We start from the raw sequence: 18,212 nt of genomic DNA on the forward strand, positions 1-18,212 counted from the left end.
GCCACGCCCTGCCCAAGGCCTGGTCACTTCACCCACACTGCGCTCGGCAGCTGCGGTCAGCACCAGCCCTTCGGAGGCGATCCAGGTGAGTGCACGCACCTACGGGCAGCGAGGCGCGCCGGCCCTCGGGGGCTCTTCAGCTCCTGCGCTGGCACCACCCATATCTCTGCAACCCGAGCTGAATAGAGACTCGCTCTCTTGCCCCCTTACTGTCTGCAGATTTCTTTCTACCTTTCCATCCCCTTCGCCCTCCACCTGCCCTGCATCCTCCCCAGGATGGAGTGGTTTGCAGCGTCTCAGCGGGCCCCTGCCGTGCCATCTGCAACTCAGAGAGATTCTCAAGGTCAACCCTTCCAAAGTCCCTTCCTTCCCTCTCCTCCAGTCCCCGGACTGTGCGCCCGACCTTGCCAGCTGCAGCTCTGGTGCGGAGGACGGGCGTGCGGGCGCTGCGGGGCAGTGGGCAGGGCAGGCCCACCGGTAACACCGGGTTTTAAACGACCCTGGAGCGCTGCGCCCACTGCGGCTGCGGCTGCGGCTGTGTTGCCAGGGACTCCCGGGAGCCCCGAGGGAATGGTGTTTGTTTTCCTCCCGCCCCGCCGAAACCTTTCTCAGTTTGCATTGGACCCTTTAAGAGGGGCATTTCCTACCTCGGCCTCGGCGGGATCTTCCTTTACGGTTCTGCCTGGGCTTTCCGAGAACGTCCCTCTGCGGGGTGTCGCTGCAGGGAGCCCCGGGCTGTGCGCAGGGCGGTGGAAGGGGCTGAGGACTCCATGGTGAGTCATCCCGGAGTTGTGGCTTCTGCTGATACTTTCCTCCGGAGTCATGAGGTGACCGGCTCCATGGCAGCGTAGGGGACAAGTGTGGGAAGGGAGGTCAAGGGAGAGCAGAGCCAAGAGGGTGGGGCTGGGCCTTCAGTCCCTAAACTGGAGAAGCGGATTCCTGGGTGAAGGCCACGCACTGCGCTGCAGATGTGCGGGGACCTGGTGTGGTCAGCGGCGGAGAGCTGCAGCGTTTCGCTTCCTCTGCGCCTCGGAGGAGCCGCAGTGCGGGGAGGGACCCAAGGGTATCGGTCAGAGGTATGGGCTGTGTTTTACTTAGTTCAATGAATTCAGTTCAGTGAACTTGGCTCAATGAATCTGGTTCACTAGTATCTGAGGAGAGGGATCAGAATGTTTTCCCCCCTAGGAGTTAATGTAACGGTGTTAAATACAACTAACATCCAAATCCACATAAATATTTTTCACCCCGGGAAGAAGTTCTGTTTAGCTTCCTCCTGACACAATGTTACAAAAATAGCAAACTCTGTCAAGCATCATTTTCACCCCTGAACCCATGTTACTATATATAAAACAGAGGCACTGGTGGGGCAGTGGCGGCCACAGAAGCTGCGCTCACAAAGCGGCAGAAGGGCAGTCTCCCCACCCCCACACCCCACACCCCTCCTGCTGGCCTAGCTCTGCGAGGAGACAGTCCTGAGAGGAACCTCCTACTAGTAATTGGAGGACAGCAAAGAGACTGAGCAGGCGTGAAAGAAGAGCTTTCCCCGTTGTCCAGAGAAATGCTGAAAAGCCCCTGGACCAATCTGGAGTGAAATGGATGACAAGTCAATCTGTCAAAAAGTAATTTAGTTAGTGCCTGCTGCACAGCTGGCTGCATTTAAACAGACTGGTCCCTGTATTTCCATTTAAATATTCTGAATCCATATTCAGAACACCGTTGCCAACCACATCTGACCAGGAACCATTTCGCATTTTTATTGATTTCAGAGAGGAAGGGGGAGAGAGAGAGAGCTAGAAACATCAATGATGAGAGAGAATCATTGATCGGCTGCCTCCTGCACACCCCCTACTGGGGATCAAGCCCATAACCCAGGCATGTGCCCTTGACCAGAATCGAACCCGGGACCCTTCAGTCCGCAGGCTGATGCTCTATCCACTGAGCCAAACTGGCTAGGGCTCATTTCACATTTTTTAAGCAATATTTGTTTAAAAGAATATGTTGCTACAGTTTTTGCAATGGATTCATTAATACTCTTTATGAGTATACCATCCTCCTGAAAAAGAAGAATTTAGCAGTTATCAGGTAGTGGCTGCTGTGTAACATAGAATTCCTGAGTTTGCTACACTCTCTCTTACAGTGTCTACCTAACTGTCTTTGTGGGGAGAAAAGCATGAGGAGACAGCACTGCCTTCCCAATACATTTGCAAATAAGGATTTCAGCATTTGGAATCGCACGGCCCCTCTAAGCTCTTTCCAGAGTTGACCTGTTTATTAACTGGAACTTGAGTTCTAATGTTTTGGTGCCTTAGTACACTTTTTAAAAATAAGTGATATTTTATTTCTCCAGCCTAAGAAATGTGAATGATTGGTACAGACAGGCATAAAGAGTGAGACCCCTGTCCCAGGCAGGAGCCAGCAGCCCAGGTGGTTCCTTCCTTCAGAATGGCTGGCACCCTGGTGGGGACTCCGCAGAATCAACTGCTGTTTCTTGTGATGGAAAATCCAAGTGGTGTCAGTGTGACTCATTGAGATTTTTCTTTTCCTCTTCTGGCAATCAGGGCTTTGTTTCCCTGTGGCCCTCGGCTCCTGTGTAATGCCAGTGGAGGGACAGGCTGCATGGGAAATCATTTTATAAAAACGAAGTGCCAGTGCTTGCAGCTCTTTTCGAATTTGTCCAGCAAGTCTTCCGGCTTTTACTGGACGGCTCTAAAAAAATAAAAACGAAATGCCAATTTCTGGGCTGCCTTGCCCCTTGCAAACCTGAATGCCTGAAAGACCGGAAGACGGTTTTTCCTTTCTGTAATCTCTCCTCGTTTGCCATACTGCAGTGCCGACATGCTTTTTTTTTTTTTTTTTAGTTCCTTTCTGGACCTTTTTCAAGGTTTTTTCTTTCTTCCAATTAGAAAGATCTCAGGCTTTAATCAGTCACAGATTTAGAGTTAATTATTAGCTTTCTATTCTTGTGAATAAGAAAAGAGTCTGAGGAGGTGGACAAGTTTCAAAAGAGGTCAGATGTGGTCAAAGGTGGCTCCAACCTCCTTGAGAGGCAAGATAGCCAAGGGCTGAGAGTCAAGGTTTTTTCTTTCTTCCAATTAGAAAGATCTCAGGCTTTAATCAGTCACAGATTTAGAGTTAATTATTAGCTTTCTATTCTTGTGAATAAGAAAAGAGTCTGAGGAGGTGGACAAGTTTCAAAAGAGGTCAGATGTGGTCAAAGGTGGCTCCAACCTCCTTGAGAGGCAAGATAGCCAAGGGCTGAGAGCATAGACCAGCCGTGGGCAAACTATGGCCCGCAGGCCGGATCCGGCCCGTTTGAAATGAATAAAACTAAAAAAAAAAAAAAAGACCGTACCCTTTTATGTAATGATGTTTACTTTGAATTTATATTAGTTCACACAAACACTCCATCCATGCTTTTGTTCCGGCCCTCCAGTCCAGTTTAAGAACCCATTGTGGCCCTTGAGTCAAAAAGTTTGCCCACCCCTGGCATAGACCCTGGAACCAGGCAGCCTCTGTGAGGCTGTGTGACCTTGGCCAGATGACCTAACCTCTCTGCTGCTGTTTCCTCTTCTGCAAAAATGGAAGTTATAATATATCCTAGGGATGCTCTGAGGGGTTAACGAGTTAATCGCGGTGAACTCCTTAGAACAGTGCTTGACGCGCAGTAAATGATGCGTGTACTAGTAATAAGTAGTATGGATAATAATTTATTTCTCCATCACGCCTCCAGACACGCTGGCCTCCTTTCTCTTTCTCCACAAGTACAGCCGTCTCCCTGCCTGTGTGCTCGCTGTGTTCTCTCCCACATCCCACTTTCTGTCCCGCAGCCGTCATTCCATCCATCCCCCCATTTCACAGCCCTCCTGTGCTCTGTCCCTCCTTGACTGTATTCTGCCTTCTCCCTCTGGGTCGCCACTGTGGCCGTGCCCTCCCGTGGAGCACTGCGCTTAGTAGGGCTGGGCAGGGAGGAGCCCTTCTGAGCAGGACTGAAGAAGGCGGCAGGTGGGCACCAGGCAGGCATTCCACGCAGGTAAATGGGTTGTCTGGCAGAGACTTTAACAAATAAGCAATTATTGAGATTTTTTCCCTGCTCTCTCCCCGCCTCTGAGGTCACTGCTTTGGGACCATGGAGCGTCTCCTGCAGCCTGGCCCCAGGAGCCCGTCACTGGGAGGCTGAGCTCCAGGTGGCCCGGTGTGACCTGGGGCTCCCAGGTGAGGTGTCACCACATCAAGGACTGTCACCCATGGAGCCTTTTGTGTTGAGAATCTGTTGGCAAAGTGTCCTCGCACCAGCAAAGGGACCTAGGATCTGTCCCGTCTCATTACAAACCTGCTCTTCTTAGATTCCTGAAGCTCAATTAGCAGCTTTCCCAGGGGATTCAGCTCCATTCCGGCTCGTGTGTGCCTTTTCACAGTCACCTCCAGAGAAAAGGCAGCAGGCATAGCGCATCTGCTCTAACACTCAGGGCAGACGCACCGACCAGGACCTGCCAGACGTGCGCATCTTGGGGCATTTCCTACCTCGGCCTCGGCAGAATCTTCCTTTATGGTCTGCCTGGGCTTTCCGAGAACTTCCCTCTGCGGGGTGTCGCTGCAGGGAGCCCCGGGCTGTGCACAGGGCGGTGGAAGGGGCTGAGGACTCCATGGGGAGTCATCCCAGAGTTGTGGAGTCACGGTGACGGGCTACATGGCAGCATAGGGGACAAGTGTGGAAACGGCGGTCAAGGGACCCCTAGTGCAGGAATGAGCTCAGTTCTTCAAAGTGCTGGGATTAAAACATGTGACTCTTGAATATATATACGGCCAAGTGGTGGCTATCTATAATAATAAAAGCATAATATGCTAATTAGACCAGACAGCCAAACCACCTTCCAGACGTTATTACGGACGTCCTTCCCGACAAAACCGCGGTGGCGCAGGCCAAAGCAGAGGCGGTTAGGAGCGATCAGGTGGGCAGGTGAGCAGTTATGGACAATCAGGCAGACAGGCAGAGTGGTTAGGGGTGAGCAGGCAAGCAGGAGAGTGGTTAGGGGTGGGCAGGCAGTCAGGCAGAGTGGTTAGGGGTGATCAGGCAGGCAGGCGAGCAGTTAGGGGTGCTCATGCAGGCAGGTGAGCAGTTAGGGGCAATCAAGCAGGCAGGCAGAGGTGGTTAGAGGTGACCAGGCAGGCAGGCGAGTGGTTAGGGGCAATCAGGCAGGCAAGCAGAGGTGGTTAGGGCCAATCAGGCAGGCAAGCAGAGGCAGTTAGGGGCAATGAGGCAGGCAGGTGAGTGGTCAGAGGTGATGAGGCAGGTAGGTGAGCGGTTAGGGGCGATCAGGCAGGCAGGCGAGTGGTTAGGGGCAATCAGGCAGGCAAGCAGAGGCAGTTAGGGGCTATGAGGCAGGCAGGCGAGTGGTTAGGGGTGACCAGCCAGGCAGGTGAGTGGTTAGGGGCGATCAGGCACAGCTGTGGCAAAGAGGTTTGCATCCTCACCCGGTTATTATTCCTTCTCTCAAATGTCCCCGTGCTGCTTCTCAAGTCTGGCTTCACTGGAAACGCTGGCAAACACATAGGTGCCATGGTGTGTGTCACGCAGAAGTGACAGACCCAGTGCCTGCAGGTATAGCTGGACCCACAGAAATCGGGGACTGCCTTTCCTCGCTGTCTTCACGGGAATGGAATTGCTCTTCGGTGCTTTCCTCCGGGCTCCCCGCTCTCTCCCTTGAGCTCCACACGTGTCAGGAGGGCCGGCTGTGCTGCCGGGGCTGGCGGAGGCCTGTGCCTGTGCACACCCACCTGGAGGCAGAGCCGAGGCTGGGCAGCCGCCCAGGGTGCTTCAGGCTGGCAAGGTGGGCCCAGCACATGTTACCATCCTCACGTCAGTCTCATGAAAACGGTGTCCGCCCTGCGTGTGAAGAAGGAGCCTGTGTGAGGAAGGCTGGGTTCACAGCGCAGCGGCCAAGTCAGGCTTCTCATGAATCGCTGGGGAGAGGCTCCCGTGAGTCTGAGTGCCGTGTCATTGTCCCACTCCTGGTGTGTAAAAAAGACATCAGTGACAGACTTCAGTCTGATCTGAGGACAGTCTTACACGTGGACGTGCCACTGTCCACACTGCCTTGTGTCTGTCTGTTCATTTGTTTGAGGGCAGAGGGAGCTGAAAGGGGGAATCCTCTCTCCCTTGAGACATCTGATTGCTTTCACTTTAGTAAAAGATAAGTTGTAACTTCCACGGCACAGAAGTCATCGATTATTCGAGGCAAGTGCCTGAGCCCAGAAAGCCCACCTTTGCTCCATGTGGTGGTGGCTGCCCCAGGAACTGCTGGCAGCGGCCTTCAGTCCGCGGTGCAGGAGGGCCGAGCCCAGAAGAGAGGAGCCCAGAAGGGCCAAGCCCAGGAGAAGGGAGCCCAGGAGAGGGGAGCCCAGAAGGGCCAAGCCCAGGAGGGCCGAGCCCAGGAGAGAGGAGCCCAGGAGAGAGGAGCCCAGGAGGGCAGAGCCCCAGGGTATCGGCTGACGCCTGTGTAGCTGAAGGAACCCTGGCCCAGTGAGATAAGGCGAGTGGGCAGGACGGGAACAGCAGGGCAGGGCTGGTCGGGCTTCCGGGACAATGTCAGTACAGGTCCTGAGCCAGATGTGGGGATGCGTGTGGCTCACGCGGGCCCTGGAGCCCAGCGGATCTGCAGGACGGAGACCAGCCCTCCCAGGGCTGCGCCCGATCGCCCGGAGTGAGGCTTTGCAGTGCCGCCTTGTAGCTTTCTGAAAAGCCACTGCGTCTTCTCGCCGGCTGCACAGAAGAGATGTTGTCCCAACCCCTCCCCCGCCCCCCGACCTGGCCCGCAGACCTCCAGGCCGAGGGTCACCAGGGCACCCCTGTGCTCCTACCTCCCTGGAAGCCCACCTCGGCCAGGCTTTCCTGCTGCCTACCCCCCACTGCCTCCAAGCACTCTTCCCAGTTTCCTCCCCACAACCTGATATATCCTCAAAAAATCGTGTTTGGCCAGTGATAAATCCTTTCATAAAAAAATCAGAAAGTTATAAACCAGGTGTTGCTGTTTTAAAACTACAGAAATAATGAGGCTCCTTACCATAGTCACCAAGGGGCACCTGTGAAACACCCGCCGCTGACGCCTATTTAATGAGGGACGGCGAGGACGCCTCCCCCTGCCACTTCTGAGCAACACTGACCATCCGCCCGACGCCCTAGCCCAGCCGTGGGCAAACTACGGCCTGCGGGCCGGATCCGGCCCGTTTGAAATGAATAAAACTAAAAAAAAAAAAAAGTCCGTACCCTTTTATGTAATGATGTTTACTTTGAATTTATATTTGTTCACACAAACACTCCATCCATGCTTTTGTTCCGGCCCTCCGGTCCAGTTTAAGAACCCATTGTGGCCCTCGAGTCAAAAAGTTTGCCCACCCCTGGTCTAGCCCCTAGTGAGGAGAGAAGCACAGGGCAGCGGGTTGGAAAGGAAGAACTCTGTCTGTCTTCGCAGAGTTCGTGGGCCTGTGCGCATGTTCCCCGGCCTGGCTCTGTGCCCTGGCCGTCCTGGAGGAGCCGGGTGTCGCTCTGGCACTGGCCCTGAGGGAAGCTTAGTGGAGGGGCCCCCTCATTGCTCCCCGTCTGGGGAAGGAGTGATAGAACTCCTGAGGAAGGGGGGCCCTGCAGCCTGTGTGGTAGTGCCAAGCAGGACACAGGCCCGCCTGCCCGAGTTCAGACCCCAGTTCTGCACTCACTAGCTGTGGGCCTTAGGCAGTTACAAACCCCTCTTGCCTCAGTTTCCTCATCTGTACAATGGGATGGTAGCAGTGACCCCCACGCAGGGTCGTTGTGGGGACCGAGTGTTTATGTATATAAACTAGTACGTGCCTGGCGTGCAAGAAGCACTCTGTCGGTATCAGGTCTGACAGCAGGTTTCCAGGGCGGAGGGTGCCGCTGTTTCCCAGGTTGCCATTCCTGCCCTCTGGGGTGAAAATTCATCAGGAGTAGCTGGAGGGCCTGTGGATCCTTAAGTGGCCCTTTCATTTGAAGTCATGGTGCCGATGTTCAGAATGTCAGGTACCCCTCCCCTAGCCGGTTTGGCTCAGTGGATAGAGCATCGGCCTGCGGACTGAAGGGTCCCAGGTTTGATTCTGGTCAAGGGCATATGCCTGGGTTACGGGCTCGATCCCCAGTGGGGGGCGTGCAGGAGGCAGCTGATCAATGATTTCCTCTCTTCATTGATGTTTCTATCACTCTCTCCCTTCCTCTCTGAAAAAAGAGAATGTCAGGTACCCCTGATCCATGGTCTGACAGTGGCTGTCTCAGGTCCTCCCGTGGCGTAAGGAGCATCACTTTAAAGGTGAAAAGCCTTCCGCTCTGACTGATTTGATGAGTGGGCACATTTGATCCGGTGAGTGACTGTGACCGTGGAGAGAGCTGGGAAGGAGCGGCTGTCACCGCTTAGGCGGAGGAGGCAGTCCCAGCAGGTCCTGAGCTCTGGCCCACCTCTTTGGTTCCGAGCCCTCGTCCTGGAGCTGGCTGAAGGAACCGGGCTGCGGGGGCGAGTAAGTGTGCGGGGCCACTGGGCGCTGGACGGAGCTCGCTCTGCAAACCACCTCTGGCTCCTCAGCCCTGGAGCTCGGGGTGCGACAGAATGAGCCGCTGCGGACGGAGGCAGGGCCATGCCTGTGGGTTGGAATTGGGCAATAGCAGCACCTGAAATGTTCCTAAACGGTGGTCCCAACAGCGTCCCCAGCCTCGCCGAGGCACTTGTTACAAAGGCCGACTCCCAGGCCCCCTGGGACCCACTGGGACCCACTGGGCCAGAAACTCCAGGGCCGGGCGTGTTGCAGCGAACCCTGCAGGTGAACCACGGCCTAGAACAGAACAGCAGCCTCCACTGAGGTTCTGTCGACGTGCAAGTTACTATAAAAACATACGTGGGGACCCGTCTGTCCTAGGAGGCGAGTGGTGCACTGGGAGACGTGGGCCGGGTGCCTTGGTCAGTGTCCACGTGCATGTTGACTGGTCGCTGGTCAGCGTGAAGCAGGTGTGCGAACACGCCCAGGCAGAGGCTTCCTGGGGAGGGGGCAGGACAGGCCTGGGGCCCTGCTGGCAGGACTGCCTCCCCACTTCCACCCTTCCCCTGAAGCTGCCATCAGGGGTCCCGTCGCCAAAGCCAAGAGCGCTCGGCCGTCCTGACCTTGAACGCGCCAGCTGTGCCTCAGGGCCCTTGCACTTGCTGTTCCTTCCCCAGGATGTTGTGCAGCTGTTTCTTCCTCACTCAGCGCAGCTGTCACGGCAGAGGCCCACAGCAGAGGCCCACGGCATCCTGAGAGAGTAGCCAGGCCCTGCCCTCCACGGCGGAGGCCACTCTCAGTTGAGGTTTTTTTTTTGCGTGTTTGTTGTTCGTCTTCCGTCATCTCGAGAATGGTGGTGCCTTGCAGGCAGGGACCCCATTTGCTCACGCTGTATCCCCCACACCTAACAGTGCCTGGCATGCAGTAGGTGCTCTGTGCGTCGTGGTTGAATAAAGGAGTTCCATGCTCTTAGACTCAGTACACTATCCACGGAGGAAACAAACTCCCCGTTGGCATCTAAGTAGACAGGAGCAGCAGGGGGGACCTGAGCCAGATGCCTGGACGCGTGTGGCTCACTCAGGCCCGGAGCCGAGCGGATCTGCAGGGCTGAGACCAGCCTCCCAGGTCTGGGAGCGTGATCACGCCAGGACTGAGGCTGTGCAGTGCCGCCTGGTAGCTTTCTGAAAAGTTCCTGCACCCCTGTCTTCTCGCCGCTGCACAAAAGAGATGGCGTTCCAAGCGCTCATCCAAGGCCCCAGGGTCACCGAGCTGTGAACACCGCGCTGCTCAGCGTTCCCACGCCTCTCCTCCACGCGGTGCCCCCAGGAGACGAGTCATAAATAACGCCAAGTCGGCCAGGAGTGGAAACATTTCCCAAGGGGTCTCTTCTCTCAAACCAATGACAGAATGTGTCTAATTGAAAAGTAAAAACTGGATGGAATGATTCAAGTTCCTTTAAACCTTCAACTTAACCTTCTTGCGGCTGAACCGCTCTGCCGCCTCTCGGGTCTGCCGGGAGCCCGCTGGAAGCCCGCCTCTGCGAGGACCGGTCCTGCCCAGCCCCGGCCACTCCGCTTCCTTTCCGTGGGGCTCTTTGTACCCAGTTTCTGATCACGGCAGTGAAGGGGGAAATCTGGAATTGGGTATCTGCTTACTGACTTGCCTGCTTCCCCCACTAGAAATAAGCCTCGTGAGGGCAGGGGCCCAAGTCTGGCTGTTCACCTCCTCCCTGCAGCGCCCGGCCAGGAGGGGGCGCAGACAGAAGGCATAGGTAAGCGTGGACAGGTAGATGCATAGTCAGCACTAGTGAGGTGCTTCCTCCTGAACAGTCTGCCTTTCAGATCATATATTTGCACTCAGCTAGAAAAGGAGAGGACACATGTCGCTCTAAGCTTTGTTTGCTATTTTAAAATAGCAATTCTAAAGGACAGATTCTTAAATGTACATTCATTATCATTTATTCAAACGTGCCCTTTTATAATCGAACTAGAGGCCCGATGCACGAAATTCGTGCAAGAGTAGGCCTTCCTTCCCCCGGCTGCCGGCACCTGCTTCCCTCTGGCACCTGGGACCCGGGCTTCCTTCGCAGCCCCGGCTTCATCTGGAAGGTCATCCGGAAGGACATATTGTCTAATTAGCATATTATGCTTTTATCTATACTAATAAAAGGGTAATATGCTAATTAGACCAAACATCTTCCAGACGACCTTTCAGACGCCCTTCCAGACAAAGCCACAGTGGCGGGGCCGAGGCAGAGGTGGTTAGGGTCGATCAGGCCAGCAGGGGTGAGCAGTTAGGAGGATCAGGCAGGCAGGCAGGTGAGTGGTTAAGAACCAGCGGTCCCGGATTGTGAGAGGGATGTCCGACTGCCAGTTTAGGCCTGATCCCTGAACCGGCAGTCGGACATCCCCTGAGTGGTCTTGGATTGGAGAGGGTGCAGGCTGGGCTGGGGGATCTCCCCCCCCTCGCCCCCCCCCCCCCTGCTGCACGAATTTCGTGTACCGTGCCTCTAGTTATTATAGATCAGGGCAAAGACAGTCAACAGAACATCAGCATGTATAACATAACTCGATGGGTATCTGCTTACTGATTTGCCTGCTTCCCCTGCTGGAAATAAGCTTTGTGAGGGCAGGAGCCCAAGTCTGGCTGTTCACCTCCTCTCTGCAGCACCTGGCCGGGAGGGGCACTGCATTTATTGAGCACTTGCATTTACTGAGCACTTGCTAAGTGTCGGGCATCCAGGCTGGGGTTACAAGCTGCACCTCCTGCACTTAACCTCACAACCACAGAGGTGGGTAGGTCCATTATGACCTCCATTTAGTCGGTGGGGAAGCAGGCTGCTGAAAGAAGCTGACTAATTTCCCAGGACACAGAGAGGAAGTGTGAGAGCCAGGCTCTGACTCAGACACTCAGCCCAGAAGCGTCCTCACTACAGAGCCTCCCACGACCACCCAGGGAGGGGGGCAGGGTGTCAGGACGCGAGCCACCGGTCCAACCTGCTCCTGCCTCTTCATCACCCATCACTGTCAGGCCATTCTTATGATTATTGTTTTTTAATCCTCCCCCAAGGATATTTTTCTATTGTTGTTTAGGGAGAGTGGAAGAGAGAGGGAAAGACAGAGAGAAACATTGATGTGTGAGAGACACATGGATTGGTTGCCGCCTGCAACCAAGGTATGTGCCCTTGACCAGAATCGAACCCGGGACCCTTTGGTCTGCAAGCTGACGCTCTATCCACTGAGCCAAACTGGCTAGTGCTGTCAGGACATTTTTATATAAGTTTTTGGGTATGTGTTTGCTTCTTTTGGAAATTATTGGAAAGTGCAAAAGAAAATATATAAATCAGCCACTAGAAATAACTAGGCTTATGATTTTTATATTTTCTTCTATTATTGAGAAAACTAAGACTATACTGTATATACACATTATTTTTTTTACCTAACATGCTAAAAATGAACCCTGTTTCAACATTTGTCACTTTCGTACACCCCATTTTTAATTGTTTTCCTGCAGTGTGTTTTATGGGTGAGTTATCCATTTAGTCCTTTAGGCTTGGACATCTGTACCGTGTCTGGGTTTGCAATTACAAGTAGAGGTCAGGTGATGTCTTTGAACCAAACAGATTCCCAGTGGAATGAATGAGCCGAAAGGTAAGAATAATGCAGGAGTATTGCCAGCCTGCGACAGGCTGTCCCGGGTGACTACACCTTGCCCCTCCCCTGCCGTGTGATGCACAGACCGGATCCTCCCAGACACAGGGCCGCGCAAAGTAGGGTTACAGTTGTGAGCCTGAGAAACATTGTTTATTCTTGATTATTATTTATTAATTATTGTATCATTTTCCATACCAACAGCTGTAAACCTACTTTTGCCTCACCCTGTATGTACCTAAATCATCGGTTCTCAACCCGTGGGTCGCAACCCCTTTGGCAGTCGAACGACCCTTTCACAGGGGTCGCCTAAGACCATCCTGCATAGCAGATATTTACATTACGATTCATAACAGTAGCAACATTACAGTTATGAAGTAGCAACGAAAATAATTTTATGGTTGGGTCACAACATGAGGAACTGTATTTAAAGGGCCAGAAGGTTGAGAACCACTGACCTAAATGCACTCTTATTTATACAAATCGTAAACTTTAATGTAAAACCTTAAACACTGTAAGGTGATTAACAAACAAGCAAGTTGCAAAGTGTTCCTCACCGCCTGAAGCTGAGCTGTGAACAGACCCTTGCGAGGGCCGCGTGTCCGGCACAGAGAGAGGCAGAGTCTAGAGCGGAGTTCCCGCCCGGCCTTATCCTGCTGGGTGGGCGGAAGGGTTGCTGGTGACACAGAGCCGTGGCGTGCCGCCCGCAGCAGCGCTCACACCAGCCAGGGCCTCCGTGCCACTTATCAGCTTCTGGAGCTCTGCCCCAGCTATCTGCTGGCCCGGGCTGGCAGGGCCGGGTGGGGCTGGGGCTGCTGGGTGTGGCCACGGGGAGCTGAGCTGCCGCCCATCCCAGCGGGCACCTGGCCTGAACCACAAAGGCCGAGGAATCCAGAGCAAATGTCCCTCCCTTTGGCCTGGATTCCTAGGAAAAAAGAATTCAGCAAATGATTAAGGTTTTCTCTCCCTGAGGGAACTAAGCTGGTTCCCTCCTTACAGGACGAGCCTTCGCCATGACTCAGTCCCTGGATTTGTTTTCAGCAGCTGCGGTGCCTGTTTTCCTGGGTTCTGACCTCCTGCCCAAGGAGCCCAGCCAGCCAGCTGCCCCCGTGGTTTCTCTGGGCGGTCTGAGGGGCAGGGAACTGTAACACGGACGGCACATGCTGGACTCCAGGACTGTGCCAGGTGGCAAGCATTACCTCAGTTGGAGGGGGTCGTTCCTGAAAGCCACCCGGGGTGGCATCGACCCCACAGGTACCTCTAAGCACACAGTCGGTGCCTGGCCAGACTCCCTCCTGGGAGTTTAGCGGCGGCCTCAGCGGAGCTTGGCTCTGTGTTGGCAGGATCCCAGCCGCGGGAGTGCCGGCCCCCTGGCGAGGGGGTGGGACACCTCCCTGGGTGGGTGCCTTGCTCCTGCACCTGTCCAGGTGTCTGCGGCCCCTGCAGGGGGCGCCTGGGGGGGGGGGCAGGCACTCCCATTCCCGCTGACGCAGCCCTTTGCAACCACCACCGTCACCTTAGCAAAGCGCCAGGGGAGTGGTTGCCCGGGGTCTAACTCCCAGACTGCGTTTCTGCTCTGAGAGAGGAGCAAGTCAAACATGCTCGATTCAAACTGTAGGTTTCTGGGCACTTGCTTCTGAGGGGCCGTTGCCTGCAGTAGAAACTCCTGCTCGAGAGGCCCTTAGTCCTGCCGCCTGGCTTCTCCTACCCAAGTCCTTGCAAGTCGGAGAACAGAGGTCAAGGCCTAAGCACCAGGTCAGTGTTGGCCTGGCTGCTCGGAGGCTGGGGAGGGTTCTCAGGCCTCCCTGGTCTTGGCTCTGCCCTCCTCGCGGCGCCTCCCTGCCTCATGTGTAGCCTGGCGCTGGTGGGCTTGGGGAGAGTGACCAAGAGCTGAAGGTGCGGCCCAGGCACACCGTGTGCCCACCTGCCCGGGAGCCCGGCGCCCTGTCCAAAGATTTGGGTCTGGAAGCCGACTCTCGACTTGCAAACTTTGACCTGAACCAAATGCGCTGGTTTCACTGTTTTGGGACAGTCGGAGACAGCTTCCAAGATTACGGGGCAGATGGGGAAGCTCAGCTGTTCGTTTTCAAAGGGTCTGCAGAATCCAGCCCATATTTTTGTTCTAATAACTATGAGCTGATTTTCCATGCTTTGGAGTGACACTAGTACTGACTCATGGAGACAGCCCTTCCCACTGGGTCCATCCTGGAGAGGGCGGGAGGCTGCCCCGCGAGCAGCTCAGAAGTTAGACACGGCTCCTCATGTCGTGTTGATGGAGAACCCAGCACGAGAGAGAGAGGACGATAATGTCGAGGACTGTCTGTGAAGGCTGCATCCTTATAGTTTTAAATTCTGTGCGTGGATACAGCAGTATCTCCAGCCACTTCTTCGAGGCCTCGTCACGCCCCTGTGACCTGCCAGTGTGCGTCGCTCCTGCCGCGCTCGCCACAGGCTGGTGTCCCTGCTGTTTCCCTGCAGAGCCGAGATGGCCGTCCTCTCCAAGGAGTACGGGTTCGTGGTCCTGACCGGGGCCGCCAGCTTCATCATGGTAGCGCATCTCGCCATCAACGTCTCCAAGGCCCGCAAGAAGTACAAGGTGGAGGTGAGTGGGAACACGTGGTCTGGGCGAGAACTTGTTTCCCGTCCTGGAGGGGGAGGCGAGGCGAGTGGTCAGTGGCGGCAGCGTCAGGACTGGACCTTGTAGAATGGCTGCCCCTTCCCGGCAGGAAGAAGGCAGGAAATGCGGGCGCTGCGGGGGCTGGTTTCACGGCTCCTGCAGAAAGGCCAGGTGGGCGGGCAGGGGACAGCCTGCTGGGCCGGAGCTGCTCTCCAGAAAGGGGGATGCTTCTGCGGAGGGTTCAAAGGCAGTGCTGTTCCCGGCGTGGCGCCCCCAGGCCACTGTCCCGTTTCCACGCAGAGCGTGGGTGGTGCTGCCGAGCACTGGCCTGAGCCGCCGGACTGGCGAGAGCCCATCAGATCCCCGTTCCTTCTGGCTGGTCCAGAGGATGCCACTGCCGTTGGCCTGGGAGCAGTTCTAGGTGTCTTTCTGTTTAGTGACTTATCGTTGACTCGAGCTGCTTCTAAGTGCTCTTACTAGTCCCTAGTTCCTTTCCTTTTCTTAATGGAGTGCCCGTCAAAACCTCTCCTCTGTTTCTGCTGCCCCTGTCGGGACCCTCGGGAGCTGAGGGAGGGTGTTTCCCTGTGGTGTCTGCGATGTGTCGGAAACCCGGCAGCGAGTGACTCTGCCTCTGAGGACCCAGCCCCGGTCACTGCAGACAATTAAGCCGACATGGAAACTTGGGCTAGATTAGCATCCAGGTTCACTGTCTTGACCGTCTGATCAGCAAGCCCTCTGTGTCCGCAGTATCCCACCATGTACAGCATGGACCCTGAAAACGGGCACCTCTTCAACTGCATCCAGCGAGCCCACCAGAACACGTGAGTGTGGCCTCGGCACCAGACACCGCGGAGGGGCGCCTCTGTCCCGCCCCCGCCCGTAGCGCCGTCTGTGAGAGCGACGGTGGCGATCGCGGGCGCTCATTAAAAGTATCAGTTAAAAACCTGTAAGCGAGCAGACTGGACAGTAAGCACAAGGAAGAGTTGGAATGGTGGCGCCCTGGGTGACCCTCCAAGGCTGTCTCTGTGCCGCACCCCCTGCAGGAGGGGTAGCCGCTGCTCTAGGCGACACCGAGTCCCCCAGCCCAGGGAGTGAGGGCTCCACGCTCTGCAGGGAAAACCGCCCGAGTCACAGAGCCCCACCTTGCGGCTGGTCAGACGGCGCCCCCGCTCCTGTTCCTCGTCCCCTCTGCCCAAGGCGGGCGGTGGCTGGTCTCCCTCCTCAGTGTTTAGTAAGAGCCCCTCCGCACTGACTGGGGGCACTTTCTAAAAGTGTCTTTCTGTCTCTTGCAGGTTGGAAGTGTACCCTCCCTTCTTATTTTTCCTCGCGGTGGGAGGTGTGTACCACCCGGTGAGTTGTTCCAGGTGTCATCTGGGATCCGACGTATTTCCTCCAGGCCCTGCGTATTTATTTAAAAGAATTTCATTCAGTTACTGCTAACAGAGTTTTTGTGTTTTTGGTTTTTTAAATATATTCTTATTGATTTCAGAGAGGAAGGGAGAGGGAGAGAGAGAGAGAGAGGAACATCAATGATGAGAGAGGATCATTGATCGGCTGCCTCCTGCACGCCCCCTACTGGGGATGGAGCCCACAACCCGGGCATGTGCCCTGACTGGAATCGAACTGGTGACCTCTTGGTTCCTGGGTCGATGCTCATCCACTGAGCCACGTCTGGCTGGGCAGAACCCTGGTGTGGTTTTTAAATCTTTATTGTTGAAAGTGTTAGATATGTCCCCTCTTTCCCCATCGACCCTCTTCAGCCCACCCCGCCCCCGCCCCAGACCTTCACCACCCTGTTGTCTGTGTGAACAGAGTTCTTTAAAGCAGGCAGATTTTCCGTTGTGGGTTTTTTTCACAGATGAGGGGAAACATCATGGATACTGTGTAACCTTCTCAAAGTCAATTAGCTACAGGATAGAAGAGTCAGAATTTGAACCAGGTCTGACTCTGTTTTACTTTGCATATTCATCCATTCTTGCAACAAGCACTCACTGTCGCCTGAGGTGACGGCGGTGAACCAACCAGCTGCCTGAGTGTATGACCTGGCCCGTTAGGGGGTGATGGGCCTCGGAGGCCACGGTAGCCCTGGGGGCCGTGGGGGTGGTCTGCCCTCTACCTTGTGTAAATCAAGCCCGTTTCCTGAGCCTGATTACTTGCCTTTTGGTCCTGCCTTGGCCAGAAAGTGTCCTCTTACCCGAGTCCTGACTGAGGACAGGCGTTTCCCCTTCTGGGACTGGGCCTCCACAGCCCTCTGTCCACACCAGAGGCCAGAATAGCACGTCTGCAGTTCATGACACGAGTGAAATTATTAACTTTTTGCTAAAACATTGTGCGGTCAACAATGTTAATACAGCTTACAGCTCTGCCTATTCCTTGAATGCAAACACTAACATGTCTCTCCCCGCCCCCCCTTTCTTTAGCGAGTCGTTTCGGGCTTGGGCTTGGCCTGGATCGTGGGACGAGTTCTCTATGCCTATGGCTACTACACAGGAGGTAAGGCCACCCAGACTCCCGCCAGGGAAGCAGAGTGCAAACCTGAGGCTGCTACGTCTCCCTTCTTAGCAGGACGCTTTAAGGAAAGGGTGGAACTGGAGGTTTAGGTGAAAGGTCCGTTACCGTCTTTCTTCTTACTCACCTTTGAATAGTAACAAAACTTACCTTTATCGAGCATTTTCTGTGTCCATTGCTGCTCTAAGAACTTTGCATCTCGCTATTTCAAAACTTCCGACAATTCTGTGATGTAGGTAATAGCATCTTCTTTCACAGATGGGGAAACTGAGGCTTAGAAAGATGAAGGCTCTCTCTACGTCACAGAGCTACTGGGTGGAAACTATAAGCCAGGACTCGGAGCCAGGCAGTGTGACTCCGGGCCCTGCTCCTCACACCTGGGCGCCGGTAGACAGAGGGGAGAGGGCTCCTGCTGCCCTTGCGTCTTTAAAGGAGAGGGAGGCACGGCCAGGTCCGGGCCTCGCAGTTCCCATGACTGTCCTGTAACTTCCTGAGGCCCACGCAGCCCTGGCGTGACGCCTGGCGTGGCGGAAGGGGGGCTGACCTCTCTGACCAGGTGGTCTGCCGCCTGGAGGGCAGGGCTCGCGGACGCTGACGGCGTCCCTGTGGAGCTGCCCGTAACTTCTCCTCCTTCTCCCCCTTCTCTTCCAGAGCCCAGCAAGCGGAGCAGGGGGGCCCTGGGCTCCATCGCCCTCCTCGGCCTGATGGGCACCACTGTGTGCTCTGCCTTCCAGCACCTCGGTTGGGTTAAAACCGGCTTGGGCGGTGGGTCCAAGTGCTGCCATTAAGGGTAGGCAGGGTGTTAAAAACTCTCATTCATTTTGAATGACTTACTTTTATTTCCAGTTACTTTTTTTTTTCTCAATATAATAAAATTTATCTGGCACCAGCCTCCTAAGTAA

General features: G+C 55.0%; 2 protein-coding genes across 2 annotated transcripts in view; one reads left to right on the forward strand and one right to left on the reverse strand.

The window, feature by feature from the left end:
• Positions 1-1,003, reverse strand: part of RXRG (retinoid X receptor, gamma) — a 141,056-nt gene extending 140,053 nt beyond the window's left edge. The window contains exon 1 of the mRNA XM_005880492.2: positions 648-1,003. The gene's annotated coding sequence lies outside the window, so the exon portion shown is untranslated. The remainder of the gene's footprint in view (positions 1-647) is intronic.
• MGST3 (microsomal glutathione S-transferase 3) lies at positions 7-18,212 on the forward strand. The gene is made up of 6 exons (XM_005880489.2): positions 7-85; positions 14,664-14,787; positions 15,550-15,623; positions 16,095-16,152; positions 17,223-17,295; positions 17,962-18,212. Exons 2-6 carry the CDS (start codon positions 14,671-14,673, stop codon positions 18,096-18,098), a joined length of 459 nt encoding a protein of 152 aa, XP_005880551.1. The 5' UTR covers positions 7-85; positions 14,664-14,670; the 3' UTR covers positions 18,099-18,212.

This window comes from Myotis brandtii, unplaced genomic scaffold, assembly GCF_000412655.1.
Source record: "Myotis brandtii unplaced genomic scaffold, ASM41265v1 scaffold64, whole genome shotgun sequence".
NCBI lineage: Eukaryota > Metazoa > Chordata > Mammalia > Chiroptera > Vespertilionidae > Myotis > Myotis brandtii.